The sequence below is a fragment of the Lithobates pipiens genome, unplaced genomic scaffold (genome assembly GCF_037356315.1).
Source record: "Lithobates pipiens isolate NorthernLeopardFrog02 unplaced genomic scaffold, aLitPip1_a1.2 Scaffold_1, whole genome shotgun sequence".
NCBI classification, from domain to species: Eukaryota; Metazoa; Chordata; class Amphibia; order Anura; family Ranidae; genus Lithobates; species Lithobates pipiens.
This window is the reverse complement of record NW_027507685.1, coordinates 115,528,603-115,550,316: the sequence shown is the minus strand read 5'-3', so window position 1 is coordinate 115,550,316 and position 21,714 is coordinate 115,528,603. Positions and strand designations below refer to the sequence as shown.

General features: G+C 46.1%; 1 protein-coding gene across 1 annotated transcript in view; it reads left to right on the top strand.

Moving 5' to 3' along the window:
- LOC143969917 (cytokine receptor common subunit gamma-like) overlaps positions 1 to 15,171 on the top strand; it is a 38,740-nt gene extending 23,569 nt beyond the window's left edge. Inside the window, exons 4-8 of the mRNA XM_077474372.1 lie at positions 1,016 to 1,164; positions 1,921 to 2,080; positions 5,267 to 5,366; positions 11,605 to 11,683; positions 12,737 to 15,171. Coding sequence (XP_077330498.1) covers positions 1,016 to 1,164; positions 1,921 to 2,080; positions 5,267 to 5,366; positions 11,605 to 11,683; positions 12,737 to 12,874 — 626 coding nt within the window. The 3' untranslated portion in view covers positions 12,875 to 15,171. The remainder of the gene's footprint in view (positions 1 to 1,015; positions 1,165 to 1,920; positions 2,081 to 5,266; positions 5,367 to 11,604; positions 11,684 to 12,736) is intronic.
- Positions 15,172 to 21,714: the final 6,543 nt, after the last annotated feature.

The following is a 21,714-nucleotide window of genomic DNA, read 5'->3' as shown; positions in this document are numbered from 1 at the left end:
AATCCACAGCGTTAAGGTTGGTGCAGGACAGATTGGTGGGAAATCCGTGGCTTTCTCATTGGGGCAGCATGGGCTGGTGGGAAATCCATGTTTTAATTGTTGGAGCAGGACCGGCTGGTGGGAAATCCGTGACCTGATTGTTGGTGCAGGACGGGCTTGGGGGAAATATTTCTGTACATGCTTATTGCTTAGTATATGGAACACGTTATGTTTGTAATAACCAGTGCCAGGACAAGGTCCTCCAGTGCCCAGGGAGAAGATGCCAACCTGTGCCCCCTCCACCTAGTAGAAGGGGGGTGATTAAGGTGGAGAGTAGGTGCCATGATCTAATTTTCCTGTCCCTGACCATAGACTCACCAGAAGGGTCACGCACCAAAGTGACGCCGGTTCCCTTATTGAAAAGGTTCACCCACAAAAATGCCTGCCGAGGGTTCAGTGTCCAATTCCACCTCTTCTCCCCTCAAGGCACTGCATAAATTCCCCTATTATTTATTTCTGGTACTTATATGGTGCCATCAATTTTACGCAGCGCTTTATATATATATTATACAGGCCCCGGCCCCAAGGAGCTTACAATCTAAGGTCCCTAACTCACATACATCCACTTACTGGGGACAATTAACCTACCAGAAGATCTTTGTAGTGTGGGAGGAAACCGGAGTACCCAGATGAAACTCGCACCGGCGCAGGGAGAACATGCAAACTCCATGCAGGTAGTGCCGTGGTTGAGGATTGAACCGGTGAGCCCAGTGCTGCTAGGTGGAAGGGCCACTCTCCCCTCCCCCAATGACTTGGCCTAGGTTGAGATGATGTCTTCAGTCTGCTGCAGGCAGAAGGAACATTTCCCCAGCCTCCCCTCCCCCAGTGACTTTGACTAGGCTGAGATGATGTCATCAGTCTGCTGTAGGCAGAAGGGACCATTTCCCCAGTCTCCCCTCCCCCAGTGATGTCATACATGCAAGCAAATGTTCCACTTTTCTTCAGCATGTGTCTTTCATGTGTCTTTTTCTTGCAGTGAAGATGGACCCCCCTCATAACCTGAGCACAGAAACTACAAACGATTTGGAGCTGATTCTCAGATGGGAACAGTCGTACGGTACAATCCCACAGCACTGCGTGGTTTACCGGGTGAGACATCGGTTATCGGCCGGCAACAGTTGGACGGTAAGACACATTCAGATGTTAGAGGCTCCGTACAATCCTCTCTGACCCCCGGGCCATCTATAATATTGAGTGGAACCTGGGCAAACATTTTCTCTTGCCCCCCCCCGAATCCACTTATCAACTATTTTCCGGTAGTGCGGGCTCAAGGGGCAGCTGCTTTGGGCTCCACAACAATGACTGGGCCCGGGAAAGCTGCCCCTTTTGCCCTGCCTTAAAGACGACTCTGTCTGACCCATTCATAGCAATGTGTGCGGGTCATACAATCTTCTCTGACCCATTCATATAGATGTGTGCGGGTCGTACAATCTTCTCTGACCCATTCATATAGATGTGTGCGGGTCGTACAATCTTCTCTGACCCATTCATAGAGATGTGTGCAGCTCATACAATCTTCTCTGACCCATTCATAGAGATGTGTGCGGGTCATACAATCTTCTCTGACCCATTCATAGAGATGTGTGCGGGTCATACAATCTTCTCTGACCCATTCATAGAGATGTGTGTGCAGGTCGTACAACTATGGGGGTGGGATATCACTCATGTATTAACATAACGCATTACCATGCACTAAGGACACCCTTTCATTTTTAAATGGGCTGGCAGTGCACCTCAGGGTACAAAATAAAATTGGACATACAGCTGTTGGTAAAACTGTGGCTCAACCACCTGTTTTTACCACTCCCTGACCAACCGTGTCAATGAGTTCCAGATACATTCTTCATGATATAAACTTCCATATTTTTGCCCCCCACCCAGGAGAAGGATGCCTCACAGACTAAGTCCTCCTTGCCGAGCTTTGACACCTGTCAGAATTATACCTTCCAAGTGAAAAGTCAGATAGGCACCTGTGCCAATTCTCTCATGTGGAGCGAGTGGAGTGAGGGCGTCACCTGGGCCAGAAACGCCACCGTGTGTGGTAAGTACATTATTATTATTATTATCATCATTACTATTTTTATTATTATTGTTATCATTATTATTATTTTTATTATTATCATTATTATTTTTATTATCATTACTATTTCTGTTATTATTATCATCATTACTATTTTTATTATCATTATTAATTTTATTATCATTACCATTTTTGTTATTATTATTATTATTACATTACTATTTTTATTATTATTATCATTATTATTTTTATTATTATTATTGTTATTATTTTTGTTATTATTATTATTGCTATTTATCATTATTAATAATTTTATGATTACTATTATAATAAATATTATTATCATTACTATGTTCATTATTATTATTACTGCTATTGTCATTATTTTTATTATTATCATTACTATTTTTACTGTTGATATTATTATTATTAAAATTATTATTATTATTACTGTTATTTATATTATTATTATATATAAATTTTATTTTATTTTTTATTATTATTATCACCATCATTACTACTATTAATATTATTATTACTATTATTGTTATCATTACTATTAATTTTATTATGATCATTTGTGCGGTTTTATGGTAGTATGTTAACATGCGCTATGTTGCACAGCAATGTACAGTGCCTTGAAAAAGTATTCATACCCCTTGAAATTCCCCACATTTTGTTATAACCAAAAAACATAAATGTATTTTATTGGGATTTTATGTGATGGACCAACACAAAGTGTCACATAATTGTGATGTGGAAGGAAAAGGATAAATGATACAAATAAATATGTGAAAAGTGTGGGCGAGGGGTATTTGTATGGCGCCCCCCGGAGTCAATACTTTGTAGAACCCCCTTTCTCTACAAGTCTTTTTGGGGATGTCTCTACCAGCTTTGCACATCTAGAGAGGACTTTTCTGCCCATTCTTCTTTGTAAAATATCTCAAGCTCTGTCAGATTGGATGGAGAGCGTCTGTGAACAGCGATTTTCAAGTCTTGCCACAGATTCTCAATGGGATTTAGGTCTGGACTGTGACTGGGCCATTCTAACACATGAATATGCTTTGATGTAAACCATTCCATTGTAGCTCTGGCTGTATGTTTCGGGTCGTTGTCCTGCTGGAAGGTGAACCTCCACCCCAGTCTCAAGTCTTTTGTAGACTCTAATGCCACGTACACACGATCAATCTATCCAGCGGACTTGGTCCATGTGTGGGCTCTGGCTGACTTTTTTTTCCCGAAAGTAGTTTTGACTAAAAAATTGTCTGCCGGACAGCGAATCCGGCCGTGTGTGTGGTAGTCCGCCAGACTTTGGAAATGAACGGACTTTCCCGCACACGGAGAAAAGTCTGTTGATTTAGAACGCGGCTCCAGGTAGACGGGGCTAGTGAGGGAGGTCAATGTCGCCGCCTTTGGTGGCAAGATTGGCACGTTGCTGGCCTCGCCACCTGGTATGGACTTAAAGGGGAAGCCCTATGCCGAAAAAATGGCGTGGGGGTCCCCCCTGAGTCCATATCAGACTCTTATCCGAGCACGCAGCTCGGCCGGTCAGGAAAGGGGGTGGGGACGAGCGAGCGCCCCCCCCTCCTGAGCCGTACTAGGCTGTGTGCCCTTAACATGAGGGGGTGTTTTGGGGAAGGGGGGCCGCGTGGCCCCCCCACCCCAAAGCACCTTGTCTCCATGTTGATGAGGACAAGGGCCTCTTTAAGTCCATACCAGATGACGGGGCCGGCGTCGTGCCAATCTCGCCGCCAAAGGCGGCGACATTGACCTCCCTCACTAGTCCCATCTATCTGGAGCCGCGTTCAAAATGAACGAACTTTCCTCCGTGTGTGGGCAAATCCGTTCATTTTCCAGTACAGCGGACTCCCACCAAAAGTATGGCGAACCTAGTCCAGAAAAGTCCGGTTGTGTGTGGGCAGGTCCGCTCGTTCGGAAAGTCCGGCGGTTTGTCCGCCGGACTAAGTCCGCTGGACAGTCTGATCGTGTGTATGCGGCATAACAAGTTTTCTTCTAAGATTGTCCTGTATTTGTCTCCATCCATCTTCCCATTAACTCTGACCAGCTTCCCTGTCCCTGCTGAAGAAAACCATCCCCAACACATGATGCTGCCAACACCATGTCTCACGGTGGGGATGGTGTGTTCAGGGTGATGTGCGGTGTTAGTTTCCCCCACACATAGCGTTTTGCTTTTGGGCCAAAAAGTTGAATTTTGGTCTCCTCTGACCAGAGCACCTTCTTCCACATGTTTGCTGTGTCCTCCACATGGCTTCTCACAAACTACAAACAGGACTTCTTATGACTTTCTTTCCCCAATGTCTTTCTTCTTGTCACTCTTCCATTAAGGGCAGATTTGTGGAGAGCACGACTAATAGTTGTCCTGTGGACAGATTCTCCCACCTGAGCTGTGGATCTCTGCAGCTCCTCCAGAGTTACCATGGACCTCTTGGCTCTTATCTGATGAATGCTCTCCTTGCCCTGCCCGGTCAGTTAAGGTGGACGGCCATGACTTGGTAGGTTTGCAGTTGTGCCATACTCTTTCCATTTTCCGGTGATGGATTGAACAGAGCTCCGTAAGATTTTCAAAGCTTGGGAGATCTTTTTATAACCTAACCCTGCTTTAAACTTCTCCACAACTTTATCTCTGACCTGTCTGGTGTGTTCCTTGACCTTCATGATGCTGTTTGTTCACTAAGTTTCTCTAACAAACCTCTGAGGGCTTCATAGAACAGCTGCATTTATACTAAGATTAAATGACACACAGGTGGACTCTATTTACTAATTAGGTGACGTCTGAAGGCAATTAGTTCCTCTAGATTTTAGTTATGGGTATCAGAGTATAGGGGGCGCCATACAAATACCCCTCCCCCACACTTTTCACATATTTATTTGTATCATTTATTATTTTCCTTCCACTTCACAATTATGTGACATTTTGTGTTGGTCCATCACATAAAATCCCAATAAAATACATTTAAGTTTTTGGTTGTAACAAAATGTGGAGAAATTCAAGAGGTATGAATACTTTTTACAGGCCCTGTATGTGCTTTGGAGCACCTTATGTTTTGGGGGGTCATTCAGAATGCCGCACTGGCACAGCCGGTCGCAGGAACGCGTTTCAGCTCTTATTGGTGTATTGTAGACACAGAGCTGCATCTTCTGGCCTTGTTCTGACAGGAGATACATTTTTTATCTTCTCCCTTTCAGACCAGGAACCGCTATCATCGAAGTTCATGCATACAGCCATCCCGGTCGGGTTGACTCTGCTGTTGGTGGTGATATTCTTGGCTGTGATTGGACAAGAGAGGTAAGTATCCTTAACACCAGTTACTATTGAAAACAGTCAAAGATATTGTAATTTTTTTTCTTTAATAATAAACAAGTCGTACTTACCTTCTCTGTGCAATAGTTTTACATCTCTGGTTTCCCACCAGCTCTGTCCGCTCTTCCTCTTCTGTCTGCCCTCAAAGCCAACCCTACAACTACCGTTATCCCCCACCCCTAACAATAACCCTTACCCTTTACTGATAAACAAAGCCCCGTGACTAGAGATGGCCTTGCGGTTCACCCGGCGGTCGGTTTGCGGCGAATTTTGCGTGTTCGTGATTCGCCAAACCAGTGGACTTTTGACACTGTTCGCGCGGCGGACATATGCGTTTACATTGTGAAAGAAATTTGACCCAGGATGACACATCCATCATGGGGCACAGGACAGCCAATGAGACATTTCAGAACATGGACAATTGGACATTCCCCCTACCTTATAAATAGACCTGATCTGGTGGCCATTTTACATTCTGTCTTTTGTCAGTGTAGGGAGAGGTTGCTGTGTGGAGCAGGGACAGACTGTAGTGACACAAATCACTAGCTATTAGGTCTAAAAAAGTCCTTTTAAGGACTGGTATAGGTGTACAGTATATAGGGTTCTGGTGCACTGCTGCTGACTGTTGTGCTGCTGATTGCTGAGTGCACTGCTGACCGATTCTGCAGTTGTCTTTTGTTAGTGTAGGGACAGGACGCTGTGTGAAGCAGGGACAGTCAGTTTAATCACTAGCTATTACTATTAGGTCCACAAAAGTCCTTTTAAGGACTGGTATAGGTGTACAGTATATAGGGTTGTAATACACTTAGAATAAACTTTCTTTAGAATACACAAAGTATATTCTGGTGCACTTCTGCTGACTGCTGTGCTGCTGAGTGCTGACCGATTCTGCAGCTGTCTTTTGTCAGTGTAGGGAAAGGAGGCTGTGTGGAGCAGGGACAGTCAGTTTAATCACTAGCTATTACTATTAGGTCCACAAAGGTCCTTTTAAGGACTGGTATAGGTGTACAGTATATAGGGTTGTACACGTATAATATACTTTCTTTCAAATATAGAAAGTATATTATGGTGCACTGCTGACTGCTGTGCTGCTGAGTGCTGACCGATTCTGCAGCTGTCTTTTATCAGTGTAGGGACTGAGGGACAGTTTGGTGTTTGGAGCAGGGAAAGTCTGCAAATCACTAGCTACTAGGTCCCCAAAGGTCCTTTTAAGGACTGGTATAGGTGTACATTATATAGGGTTGTACACATATAATATACTTTCTTTCAACCATAGAAAGCATATTATAGTGCACTGCACTGCTGTGCTGCTGACCAATTCTGCAGCTGTCGTTTCTCAGTGTAGGGAGGGACAGTTTGGTGTTTGGAGCAGGGACAGTCTGCAATTCACTAGCTACTAGCTAGCTACTATTAGGTCCACAAAGGTCCTTTTGAGGACTGGTATAGGTGTACTATTTGGTGTGCAGTATATAGGGGTGTAATACACATATAAAATACTTGCACATATAGAAAGCATAGTATAGTGCATTTCCACTGTGCAGCATTGTGACTGCTAAGCGGTTCTGCAGTGATACTACAAAGACTTGGTTGAGTGGCTCACTCAACCTTACTCTTCTGCACCCTCCTCATCCTCTCGATCTGCACCCTCTTCTTCACTCTCTGCTGTGTGCACCCCCAAAGACACTACCACCAACAGCACCATATACCCTCCGCTTGAGTCACAAGAATTATTTTCTGATCCATCACAAGACATTGCCGATGCGCAGCCACTCTTGGCATTGGATAAGGAAGAGGAGGTAGCAACAACCACCACTCAGCAGTCTGACGACAGTACCCAGATCAGCCCAAGGAGGAGGTTGGTCCCTACCTACTCTGAGATCTCTAATTATAGCGGTGGGGAAGGTGACGTCGATGATGACGTGTTTAGTGATGTCACGTGGGTGCCCACAAGAGAGGAAGAGGAGGGGAGTTCAGAGGGAGATATGGACCAGCAGATAGGGAGGAGATTGCACAGGAGGGACAAAGCAGACTGCTAATGTATCAGGAGCGAGGCATCAACCATGTACGGTCACATCTGGGGCTCCCAGGACGCCGGCACATGGCTCCGCAGTGTGGACTTTTTTTAACGTGTCCGCTGCTGACAATAGTGTTGCCATCTGCAATCTTTGCAGTCAACGCATAAGTCGCGGTAAGCCCAACACTCACCTAGGGACGACCGCCTTAAAAAGGCACATGAGCTGCCATCACCGAGCCCAGTGGGAGCAATGGAACCCACAAAGCCACACTCCAGGCTCTCACCGTCCAGCCTCGTCTTCTACTTCTCCTTCTCCTCACAATTGTCCTCCCCTCCACCTTTCATCACGCCATCCTCATGTTTTTCTGGAAAAAGGCAGGCTTCCGTGGGCCAAATGTTCGAGCGTAAAAAAATGATCACCCCGGATAACCCTCTTGCCCAACGGTTGACAGCTGGCTTGTCAGAACTGATAGCCCGCCAACTACTGCCATATAAACTGGTGGACTCGGAGGCCTTTCAAAAATTTGTGGCCATTGGAACACCACAATAGAAGGTCCCAGGAAGGAAGTATTTCTCACAGAAGGGCATCCCAGAGCTATATGGCCATGTTCAGCGGCAAGTGAATGTATCTCTGGCACACAGTGTCGGTGCCAACATACATCTGACCACAGACACGTGGTCTAGCAAACACGGGCAGGTATATAACTTTTACTGCCCACTGGGTGAACCTTCTGACGGCCGTCAAGCATGTAACCCATGGCACCCGTGTAGATTTGGTTTTACCACAGACTGGATGCAGGCCTGGCTCTTCTTCTCTTCCTCCTACTCCATCCTCCTCCCTCTCCTCCTCGGCTGACTCCTCCTTTTCCGCTGCTAGCGCCTCTTCCGCTGCGCCAACCAAGATCCCCAGAACCTATTCGACATGCAGGTGAGACTTTGCCATGCTGAGCTGCGTCTGTTGTGCCTGGAAGCCAAGAGCCACACTGGCCCTGCACTCCTTTCAGCTTTGAGTTCACAGGCAGGTCAGTGGCTAACACCGCTCAATTTGACAGTTGGTAAGTGGTGTGTGACAACAGTGCCAATCTGCTTAGCGCATTGGAACAGGACAAAATTACACAAGTGCCATGCATGGCACACGTCTTAAACTTGGTCTTGCAGCGATTTGTTGTAAAATACCCTGGGGTCCAGGACATCTTGCGGCAGGCAAGGAAAATCTCGGCCCATTTCAGAAGATCTTACACGGCCATGGCTCACCTTGCTGACATTCAGCGGCGACACAATCTGCCGGTCAGACGTCTTATTTGCGATTGCCCGACGCGATGGAACTCAACCTTCTATATGCTTGATAGGCTGCTCCAGCAGAAACGTGCAGTTAACGACTACCTGTACAAACTCTGCGGCAGAACAGGTTCTGGGGAGCTTGTTTTTTTTCACTGTGCCACTGGCTGCTTATGCGTGAAGCATGCATACTTCTGCGGCCATTTGATGAGAGCACCAAACTGGTTAGTCACAGCCATGGCGCAATCAGTGACAACTCACCTTATGCCTTCTTTATGGAGCGTGCATTGCGTTGTGTCATTGATCAAGCCGTGGAGGAGCAAGAGGATGAGGAAGTCGCAATGCTGGATGAATTCCCAGGGGGGGCTACTCTATCTGAGACAAGTGAACAACAGGAGTCTGAAGAGGAGTCAGAGGAGGATGGTGCCAGGGCGGATGAGGAGGAGAAAGAAGAGCATGCTGTAAACCTTTCTGGAATCTATGTTCTTGTGCGTGGATGGGGAGAGGAGAACGAGGAGGACGACATTATCCTGGATGATGAGCAGGAGCCAGGCCACCACACCGCTTCCAGTTTAGTGCAAATGGGGGCCTTCATGCTCCAGTGTTTTAACAGGGACCCCCGTATAAAAAGCATAAAGGTCAAGGACCAGTACTGGGTGGCAACGTACTTAGACCCCCGGTACAAACACAAAATGGCAGAAATGTTACCACTGTCACAGAGGGCTGTCAGAATGGAGCACTTCCAGGCCTTGCTTCAAGAAATGCTGCATTCTGCTTTTGTGTGCGCTGGCAGAGGAGGAATTCCCACTCCCAGAGAAAGAGTTGCGGGTACCAATCCAACAGCGCCTGCAAGAAGAGGGCGGTTTGAAGATGTGTTGGTGACTTCTGATATGAGATCATTCTTTCAGCCGACCCATCGACAGGTCTCATCCGGATCCAGCATCAAGGAACGCCTAGACCAACAGGTGTCTGACTACATCGGGTTAACAGGCGAAGTGGACGCTCTGAGAAGTGATGAACCCCTGGACTACTGGGTGGGCAGGCTTGACCTTTGGCCAGAGCTTGCCCAATTTGCAATGGAACTGTTGGCTTGCCCCTCATCCAGTGTCCTGTCTGAAAGGACGTTCAGCGCAGCAGGGGGGATTGTGACCGATAAGCGCACTCGCCTAGCTCACGACAGTGTTGACTACCTGACATTTATAAAAATGAATGAGGCATGGATTTCAGAGGAATTCAACACATGTGACCAGTAGACCATGTATATGCATAACTCTATAAATGATTTATTTAATCAAGCACATTGGCTCACTTCCTTGTACAAAAAAAGCACACCGTACTATATGCCCGTACCCTCCTGTTTGAAGAGGTTGAGCGGTGTCATATTTTTGGGTCCGGCAGTGAGTTGCTGGTATCAGTGCTGGTGTCAGTGCTCTCTATCTCGGTGCTGGTGTGGTGTCAGTGCTCTCTATCTTGGTGCTGGTGTCAGTGCTCTCTATCTCGGTGCTGGTGTGGTCTCAGTGCTCTCTATCACGGTGCTGGTGTCAGTGCTCTCTATCATGGTGCTGGTGTCAGTGCTCTCTATCATGGTGCTGGTGTCAGTGCTCTCTATCACGGTGCTGGTGTCAGTGCTCTCTATCTCTGTGCTGGTGTCAGTGCTCTCTATCTCGGTTCTGATGTGGTCTCAGTGCTCTCTATCATGGTGCTGGTGTCAGTGCTCTCACGGTGCTGGTGTCAGTGCTCTCTATCATGGTGCTGGTGTCAGTGCTCTCTATCTCGGTGCTGGTGTCAGTGCTCTCTATCTCGGTGTTGGTGTCAGTGCTCTCTATCTCGGTGCTGGTGTCAGTGCTCAGTCTCTATCGCGGTGCTGGTTTCAGACAGTGAGGGAGATAGCAGTGGAGAAGCCAATCAGCAGGCAGTGCCAGTACCATGGCTGAGGATCAGCACTGGACCGGCACCTCCGGACCACCGCAGTGGAGCCCTGCATAGGTGGGGGTAAGGGCCGGGCAGAGGGAGGGGCTCAAGCTCAGGTTGGCACACTGGGACACTGGCACAGGACTGCGCTGCCCTGACTGTGGCACTGACCATCTCCTGCACCCTCTTCATAGCCTGGCCTGACCTTGCCTCTCCTCCATGGCCTCCATGTGCTCCTGAATTGTCAAAATTTCACAGATAAAAAAAGAATGCTTGTCGTTTGTCGATCCCAGATTCACTTAATACTTTTGTTATGTCAGTGTCCATGTTGTGGGACTATGTGTGCACAGCTAGTAAGTATTTTGTGGCTGAAAATATGACCTGGAGGTTTTTAAGGTTCGCCTGCCATCAAAGTCAATGGGGTCCGTCGCGAAGCTTGCGGTTCGCAAACTTTTGGCCGCGTTCACGAAACGTCCCGTCAGAAGTTCGTCCATCACTACCCGTGACCACCATCTCAGCACTTACATGGTAATCGGTGGCTTTGTTGATAATCAAAGCCAACCCTAAATCTAACACTACCCTTAACCATGGCCTAACAACAACCCTTACCCTTTGTTGTTAAATAAAGCCAAAGGATCATCATGTTAGCACTTAAATGGTAATCAGTGGCTTTGTTGGGGCCCTCATGATAGGGTCCTTTGAAAACATGAATCACATTGGATATCTGAACTATAAACAGTGTCCTGGCACTCTCTTCCTCTACAAACCTTGAGACATTACCCCCAGTGGCCAGGTTCCGGGTCCATCAATCATTTAAAAGCTGCCTCAAAAAAAAGCTGCATCATGGTCCAACATTCCACCACAACACCAATTCACTGACATATATTTGTCCTTTTAATTCGAGCCTAAAAAATTAATCTGATAAAGACCCCAGATACCACCGTAACATCTCAATATTTTATTTTTTGCAATCCTCTGTGTTTGCTGGCTGCACTGATTGCTCATTTCTTTTCCATGCAGGATATGGGTGATCCTTGTTCCTCAGATTCCAAATCCTGGGAAAAAATTTGAAGAGCTCATCAACGGTTGTAATGTTCAGGTATGCAGTTCAAGACCAGTTCATGTTCTTAAGGAAAGCAGACTACAAAAAGTAGGCCTTATCCATATTCAGAACTATCATATCATGGTTGTATAATGTGAGACCTTTGGGGCTCTGAGGAAGGTTAAGTGTTGCTGGGAAGAACATAGATACACCTGGGTTAGTGCCAATAAAAGATCTGTGATTGGCAACACGATGTGTCAGTAAGATGATGGATGTGGGGATGAGGAGTGGAGGTGGTAGATTAGGTCTAGGACGGAGGTGAGTGGGTTTTGGTTCCTTGGGGGTGTAGGTGGGTCAGTAGCTTTTGCTGGAATGAGTGTTACACTAAGCCGTAAACATCAGGTCATTTGTTTTGTTATACTAAGTAAACTACAATTTGCCCAAAATTGAGATGAGTTATAGAAGTCTAACAGGTTGAGATGAGTTATGGAAGTCAACAAATTGACTTGAGTTATGGAAGTCAACAAATTGACTTGAGTTATGGAAGTCAACAAATTGACTTGAGTTATGGAAATCAACAAATTGACTTGAGTTATGAAAGTCAACAAATTTAGATGAGTTTTGGAAGTCGACAAATTGAGATGAGTTATGGAAGTCTAAGAGGTTGAGATGAGTTATGGAAGTCAACAAATTGACTTGAGTTATGGAAGTCAACAAATTGACTTGCGTTATGGAAGTCAACAAATTTAGATGAGTTTTGGAAGTCGACAAACTGAGATGTGTTATGGACTTTCTGTATACATGGGATAGATATTTTAGCTAAAGATAAGCTGTCGTGGTCTTAAAGTGCCAAGGGTAATAATACTGTGGTTCCAGTGAGTACCTCTGAGTGCCTTTATCCAAATTTCTGCATCACTGTGGGACCCAGACATGCGGACATAGACTCTACATCTGCTAATACATGAAGGCACATTTCTGAAGAATGGTTTCTATAGACACTATTTAGGCCTTGATGTTTTCACTTTAAGCAATCACATGTGCCCATCATCTCCTGACAATTGAAATCAATCACAGAACAGGTCAGTAAGGTAATCTTTTTCTCCCTGTCAGGACTGGGTTGGAGTCTCCAAGGAAGCCGTGGAGAAGACGAAATGGAATTACTCCGAAACATTTTGCACTGTCACCGAGGACTCCGAATGTACTGGACCAGATGGGAAGACCCTTATATCCACCTCATCAGAAAACTGAGAGCTCTTCAGTCAGCCTATGGTGATCTTGAAGAAATTGTTCCTTCAAATTAACTTTGTTGAAGATGTCTTTATAAACATACTTGCTGAACCATAATTCCATGGTCTATGGTGACTCATCTAGGACTATTCCTTAAAATGCTCTGATTGTTAATACTGACTGGATCACATTTGTATGCTGTAAAGCAGCTTCAACTTATTTAATATAGGAACCCTTTTCTAAAAGGTGATGTTCCCCAAGTACCCTCCTGGACAAGTACTCTCCATTTTAAGCCCCTTAATTGGTTAAGGACCTAGGACATACCTGGTACATTTCAGAGTCATTTATCATAACCTCCTTAAGCAGCTAAGGACCTAGGACTTTCCTGGGACTTCCTAGACCTTCATCTCACACTTAGCTAGAATGGCTCCAGAGGTTGCTAGATGTTCCTTGAGCTGTGGCTGGTTGGATTCCCATTTAATGATGCTTGCACAGTTCCAGGTTCAACTCCATGACAATGATGAGCATTTTATCTGTCTGTAAGGGTTGCATTCTTCCCAGTTTTTCTTTATTAAAAGTCTTGCAATCAATAAGCATAAAATCACTATATATATAAATATACATAAATATATACATATTTACATAGATGAAAATAAATATAGCAAATCTGCTCTTAAACAAAAAAAGACTTTACAGCAAAAACATATATCCTATTACGACTCACACCATTACACCAGACATCAAACTTGTGAGGTCAAAAAACAAACCCGCACCCATTATGCATGCAGCCCTTCTTCAAAAAGAAGATACTAACCAACAAAAGCTAAGGGAGTGAAAGAAACTGAAAAAGATCTCACCCAGATATGGGCAGTTCACCAAAGGCAGATCTGATATTCCTCCACGCCCTTATCCAGACTGCCCAAGGCTCCCTGCCCTTCTCAAGACCCGGAATTTTTCCAACCTCACCCGGAATATCGTGCACCACCACCTCAACAGAGAGGACTTTCTTCCGCAGGGTAATCTGGCACCGTGCATTCCATGTGAAGTAACGGACAATTATACTAACTAAAAACAGTGTATCCAAAACAAAATCCCAGCGAGTCGGGAATGCCCCATACACCCACTCCGCATAACTCATGCGATAGAAAAAGGGGATGCCTAGAGCCCTCCCCACCCTTTTATACACCTCTATGTTAAAGGGACACTGGAGCAAAAAGTGGTCCATAGACTCCATTTTACCAAAACACTCCACTCTAGGACAATCCCAATCATCCACAGGATGATGCTTCAAGTTCCCTCTCACATAGAGCCTTCCATGGAAAGCGAGCCAGGCTTGATCCCTAAACTTCAAGGGGATTCTTTATAAATTGATTAAATGCAACCCTTCCCTCATTACCCACTTAACCACTTAACAACCGGCCCATAGCCGAATGACGGCTACAGGGCGGTTGTTTAACTCTGGGAGGCCGTCATATGACGTCCTCCCAGAATTCCGCTCTCGCGCGCCCCCTGGGACAGGACGTGTATGATAACGGTGGTCTCCACGGCGGGTTCACCGCAAGATCACCGTTATCCGCGGCAGGAGAGGTGCCACCCCCCCTCCCACCGCTCTCTCCCGCACCCTCCGCCGCTTAACGGAGCCGTCGGTAGCGGCGGAGGCGATCGGGTCCAGTCGATGGCTGGGTATGGAGACGAGTGAGGCTAAGATTGCCCCCACACGTCACTTTCGCCCATACCTCTTAAAGGTATATTTTTTTCAATGTCATTTTTTAAAATGACTTTTTTCATTTTTTTTGCATTTAAGTCCAAATATGAGATCTGAGGAATTTTTGACCCCAGATCTCATATTTAAGAGGACCTGTCATGCTTTTTTTCTATTACAAGGGATGTTTACATTCCTTGTAATAGAAATAAAAGTGATCCATTAATTTTTTTTTCAAACGTGTAAAAATAAATAAAATCAAGTAAAATAAATAAGAATTTTTTTTTTTTAAATCCCCCCTGTCCCGATGAGCTCGTGCACAGAAGTGAACGCATACGTGACTAGCACCCGCATATGAAAACGGCGGGCAAACCACACATGTGAGGTATCGCCACGATCGGTAGAGCGAGAGCAATAAATCTAGCCCTAGACCTCCTCTGTAACCCAAAACATGCAACCTGTAGAATTTTTTAAATGTTGCTTATGGAGATTTTTGAGGGTAAAAGTTTGACGCCATTCCACGAGCGGGCGCAATTTTGAAGCATGACATGTTGGGTATCAATTTACTCGGTGTAACATTATCTTTCATAATATAAAACAAATTGGGCTAATTTTACTGTTGTCTTATTTTTTTATTCAAAAACGTGAATTTTTTCCAAAAAAAGTGCACTTGTAAGATTGCTGCACAAATACAGTGTGAAAAAAGTATTGCAATGACCGCCATTTTATTCTCTAGGGTGTTAGAAAAAAAACAAAATATAATGTTTGGGGGTTCTAAGTAATTTTCTAGCAAAAAAAAACTGTTTTAACCACTTGCAGACCGGACCATTTTGCTGGTCAAAGACCAGACCACTTTTTGCGATTCGGCACTGCGTCGCTTTAACTGACAATTGCGCGGTCGTACTACGTGGCTCCCAAACAAAATTGACGTCCTTTTTTTCCCACAAATAGAGCTTTCTTTTGGTGGTATTTGATCACCCCTGCGGTTTTTATTTTTTGCGCTATAAACAAAAATAGAGCGACAATTTTGAAAAAAACGCATTATTTTTTACTTTTTGTTATAATAAATATCCCCCAAAAATATATAAAAAAAACATTTTTTTCCCTCAGTTTAGGCCGATACGTATTCTTCTACATATTTTTGGTAAAAAAAATCGCAATAAGCGATTATTGATTGGTTTTCGCAAAAGTTATAGCGTTTACAAAATAGGGATAGTTTTATAGCATTTTTATTAATAATTTTTTATTATTTTTTTTTTTTACTAGTAATGGCGGCGATCAGCGATTTTTATTGTGACTGCAACATTGTGGGGGACCCATCGGACATTTTTGACACATTTTTGGGACCATTATCATTTATACAGTAATCACTGCTATATAAATGCAGTGATTCCTGTGTAAATGACACTGGCAGTGAAAGGGTTAACCAGTGGGTGGCAGTGTAGGGGTTAAGTGTTCCTAGGGGTGTGTTACTAACTGTGGGGGGGTTGGGCTTTCATTTAGTGAACACTGATCTCTGCTCCAATCACATGGAGCAGAGATCAGCGTCACTAGTTGCTAGGCAGAATGGAGAAATTTTGTTTACACAGCATTTCCTCCATTCGGCCGCTCCGTGAGACGATCGCGGGGATGACCGCGGCGATCGAGTCCGCGGGTCCCGCGACCGGACTCACGGGGGTCCCGACCAGCGCGGGAGCGCGCCGCCGGCGGCGCGCTCCCAATGGCAGGGCGGCATTGAATATTGGACGTACCTGTACGCCAATATGCCTGCCCGTGCCATTCTGTCGACGTACATCGTCGTGCGCTGGTCGGGAAGTGGTTAAACATGTAAACGCCAAATCTGAAAAAGAGGCCTGGTCCTTAAGTGATTAAAGAGCCTGGGCAATTCCTTAAGGCCAGTGACACACTGAAAGCAGAGCCCAAAATCCTCTTCTCCAGAAGCTTCCTGGGGAGGGACTTGATATCCTCCACTGTCACCTGCCACTGCCAAAGTATTTTCAGACACGGGCAACATAAGCCGGGAGCTTGCCATGTCGGACTCTCAGACTTTTCACCGGCCGCCATCTTCCCAGCATCACAGAAAAGGCCTAAAACAAGACTGAAAAATACCCACCCAACCCCGCGGGTTCTCTGCTAGCATGTTACCAAGATTGTACTTTAAAAACAGCAGAGAAAAGAAAACTATTGGGTTGACCATTCCTATGCCACCCTCCCGCGTAGACAGGTAAGTTACATTGCGTTTGATCAGGTTCAGCCTACTTCCCCATAACAGTTGGAAAAAACAGCTGTACACCCTTGCATAGAGAGATACTGGCAAGATACAGACGAAGCTGACATATAAAAAAAAAATTGGGACCAGGTACGTTTTGATCAAGTCAACCCTCTCCCTCAATGAAAGCTTCCATTTCTTCCAGCTTGCTACTTTGGCATTGGCACACACCAACCTGCTTTTCCAATTTCGATGACCATAGTCACCAGGACCAAATTTGATGCCCAATACTTTAATTTCCTGCTGGGGCCCTGGAAAGGCATCCGGAAGTTCGAAGCTTTCACCTTCCTCACCCATCCAGAAAACTTCACTCTTTTCATGGTTGACTTTGGAACCAGAAGCCTCCGTGTACTGCTCTATCATAGAGACCACCTCCTGCGCCTCCTCCATTCCAGAGACAATAACAGACACATCATAGGCATAGGCCATGACCTTCAAAGGCAGCACACCAGCAATGCCCAAAGGCACCCCGCACAAAGATCCACTCTCTAGCCTTCTTATGAAGGGGTCGATTGCGAATACATATAACAGGGGGCTCAGAGGACATCCCTGGCGCACACCAGAGCCAACCTCAAAAGGCCATCCAACCCAACCATTAACCAGTGGGAAGTTCTCAGCCCCTCTATATAATGTCTTCAGCCAATCTATAAACCTCCCCTGCAGGCCGTATCTACCAAGTAGCAAATACAGGTACTCGTAATTGACTCTATCAAAGGCCTTCGCCTGATCCAATGCCAGCAAGTACTTTCTCCATCCAGCAGCCCTGCATCGTTCCAAAGCCTCCCGGACAGCTAAAACCGCTGAAAAGGTACTTCTACCTTGGACGGAGCAGTGCTGATGACTGGACAACAAATCGCCTGCCACTGACGACAAGCGCCAAAAACGAATCTTTTGCCAAGATCTTTCTATCAACATTGAGAAGACTGATGGGGCGCCAGTTCTCAATCATTGAGGGGTCTTTACCTTTTGACAGAAGAATCACAGCGGATTTCCTCATGGAGGGAGGGAGCAAACCCTCTTCTAGACAGCTGTTATAAATCTCTGCTAAAAAAGGAGCCAGAATGGACTTAAAACACTTGTAGAATTCAGCTGTCAACCCATCTGGCCCAGGCGATTTTTTGGTAGCCAGCTTCTCTATAGCATGAACTACCTCATCCACTGAAATTCGTTCTGTCAAATCCATCAAAGACAATGTACCACTTCCCAATCGTGGAGTAGAAGCCAGAAAGCTTTCCATCTTGTCCCGACATAGGTCCTTTCTTCTCAGAAGGTCTGCGTAATATGATCTGAAGATCTCCAGGATCCCTGATCTGGACTTCACCAGGGAACCCGTACTATCCCTCAGGCCTATGACCATCTTAACTGCTATGCCTTGCTTACAGTTCTGGTAAGGATCAGACGAGTGATATTTTCCATAATCCCTCTCCAGAACCAAGGAGGCATGCCGGTCGTATTGACACTTTCTAAGAAGAAACCTCACCTCGGAGATCTCCCCTGGATCTCCTCTATACGAGACAAGACAATCAAGCTTCCTCTGCAAATGCTGGTAGGCAATGTACATACCAAGCTGCTTCTTCTTACTTATGGCCCTGAAAAGTCCAATCGCCCTTTGTTTCACAAGTTCCCACCACTCTAACTTACTGCTGCAAAAGTCCATAATAGAAACCTGTGCCTGAAAGAAATCCTCAAAGGATTGTCTTACCTCTACATCTTCCAGGAGAGCCGAATTCAGTTTCCAAGTACCCCTTCTCCTGGGTGGAGTGTCCAAGGCATTCAGAGTCCCAGACAGCATACAGTGATCAGAGGACTCCTCCACCCTCAACTCAGGAGCCGAGAGAGCAGAGTTCTCCTTTTAAAAAACCTATCTATCCTACTCTGACTATTCCCTCTCTGAAATGTGAATCCCGTGCTGCCAGGGCAGTGCTTAATATGCACATCTCCCAGGCCTGCTTGTCTCACCATATCTCTAAGAAAAATGCTATCGTAACCCAGCCTGTCTATGGAGCCTCTCCTGTCTTCAGGCCTAATTATGGTGTTAAAATCACCTCCAAAGACAACCTGCTGGGATGTAAAAAGGAAGGGCTTGATCTCTGTGAGGAGGCATTTTCTGCCCCATTTTGACTGCGGTACATAGATATTGATCAGGCGCAGGTCCTACCCCCTAACAGAGACGTCCAAGACCATGCATCTCCCAATCTCTACCTCAATTACCCGTCGGCACGTTACCATACCAGTTTTAAAAAGGACCGCAACTCCGCTGCAGGGCTCAGCCGCAAGAGACCAAAAGGAGGGACCGCATTTCCACTCCCTTTTTGCTAGATGGACATCGGCCAAAGTATTGAGCCAGGTCTCTTGCAAAAATAAAATCTCAGCATCAAACTCGCTGAGCAAAAATAAGGCAATAGCACAAGCTCTTGCAGATTTAATGCTGGCGACATTAATGGTCGCCACCTTTATCGGAGTGGGAACTGCCATCAGGATGATTAGGGTAGTCGTTTCTTAACCTTTACCACACTCTCATCACCAGAAACAGCTCTCTTCAAACTATGTGACTCCCCCTCATCCATGGATGATAAAGAGAAGGATATATCAGATATATCATCACCTGACAAAACTGAAAAAGTATTACCAAGAGGAACCCCTCCTGGGCCCGACTCTGAGGAAGAAATAGCCACTTTATTTGTCTTCCTCTTCTTCTTTTTCTTCCTCCTAAACTTCTCCCACCCCTCATCATCCGAATCCCCCTCAACAGAGGGTGAGACATGGGATATGGACACCCTTCCATCAGCCCCACCCCCATCCAGCACCCCCACATTCCCCTGACCACGTTTGCGCTGCTGAGGGACAGGGACTGGAGGCTGAGTGGGAAGATCCGCTAAACCTGCCCCCCATCAGCTTCTGCTAGTCTGGAGGATCTACGTACAGCAGGACCAGGGACCACCAAAGGAGGGACAGACTTAGGGACCACATTACTAGAGGAAACAGAATCTGAAACAGATGTAAGAGACACAGGAGGGACAGACTCAGGGACCACATTACTAGGGGAAACAGAATCCAAAACAACAGATATAACAGACACAGGGGGGACAACAACAGTTTCAGCTGCCTCATCCTTCTTATCTAGCCTCTGCAGCTCAGCCTCCAATCCTGGCAAGTTATGTAATGCCTCCGGGCACTGACTATAAGGATGACCGAGCTTTTGGCACAAATTGCACCGAATTTTGGTACAATCTTTAGCCAAATGGTCCAGATCCTGGCAAAGTGAACACTTCTTACGGGTACAGCTAGATGCAAAATTTCCTTTTTTACCACATTTATTACAGACTTTAGGCTGACCCTGGTAGAATATTGTCAGCCGATCTCTCCCCAGAAAGGCTGAACAGGGCAGATGTTGAACTACATTTCCCAGCATCCCCAATTTTAGTGACACTGCCCAGGCCCCTGTCCATATCTCATGTTCATCCAGGACCTTCCGCAGTGGAGTGCCAGGACAGAACTTTCTGCAGAGGATAGTGCAGGCCGCACTGACACATCCATGGCTTCCACTGCACACGGTGCAGTATGCTGACCCCCTCCCCCACCAGCATCAATCAGCTCTGCTGGAACACAGAGAAGCTCAGGTGAGGCAATCTCATTGCAGGTGTCAGCCATACTGTGTGAAACTGCAGCAAACTTGGTAGAGGCACTACAGGTCTCAGCAAATGCAGGTGTGGTAACATCCCTGTTCAGGGGGTTTGGTGCAGGTCCATCTTCATTCCCTGGTTGATTTTTCTGCTCATCCTCAGGGACCTCTGATGGAACATCAGAAATGGGAAACTTGTCTCCTCTCAGGGGTGACTCCATCCGCTGGATGAAGGTCAAGGTGCCATGCTCACTCTCAACCCCCTGGCTGGTTGCCGCTGGTGATTCCAATGCCTTACATGGGGGGAGAGGAGCAGAGGCAGATGGGCGCGGGTCATCCATTATCTGAGGCTGATCCATGGAACCTGCTGAGGACTGGCTGACAAATCTCCTTTCATTGTCAAATCTTTCTTTAAATACTCCACTTTTTTCTTTCAACTTCTCCAACAATAAAGTTTGCTGCTTTACCTTTTCCTCCAAATCCTGTAACTCAGGCTTAATGGCTGTGCGATTTTTACTCCAGGCCTGGAAGTATTTGGCTTTGAAGTTTTTATGCTCAGCTTTCAAAACTTTAAGCTTCTCCTCCGCTCTCCCAATTGCCTTAAAGCGATTGGCAACCTTCTGGCTGAAAACACTGGCATCCACACCAGGGCCCAGACTTACAGGCAGATCCTCCACCTCCTCCTCACTGGGCCCAGTGTCATCAGGGGGATCCCTCCCAGGGCCTCCCCCAGGATCAGGCATTATTCCTGGGCCAATCTAGCAGGCAAGGTCCAGGCTTGAAAAAAGGGTGGTTTTCACAGAGAGCTCTTTGGGTGTGTGCTCCTCCTCCTTCCCACTGACCACCAATGTAAGGAACATTCTTTTTTTTTTTTTTTTGCAAATATGGTTTTATTGATTTTATCAGTATATACAACAGAAAGAAAACAGTCTGGCTTCCATAACAGATAGGTAAAAGAAAATGGCGACACCCGGTGCGCAGTACAGGTGGAAAACAAAATCCAGCATATAGTAAACATTAACCACTTCCCGACCAGCGCACGACGATGTACGTCGACAGAATGGCACGGGCAGGCATATTGGCGTACATGTACATCCAATATTCGTTGCCGCCGTGCCATCGGGAGCGCGCCGCCGGCGGCGCGCTCCCGTGCTGGTCGGGACCCCGTGAGTCTGGTCGCGGGACCCGCGGACTCGATCGCCGCGGTCATCCCCGCGATCGTCTCACGGAGCGGCCGAATGGAGGAAATGCTGTATAAACAACATTTT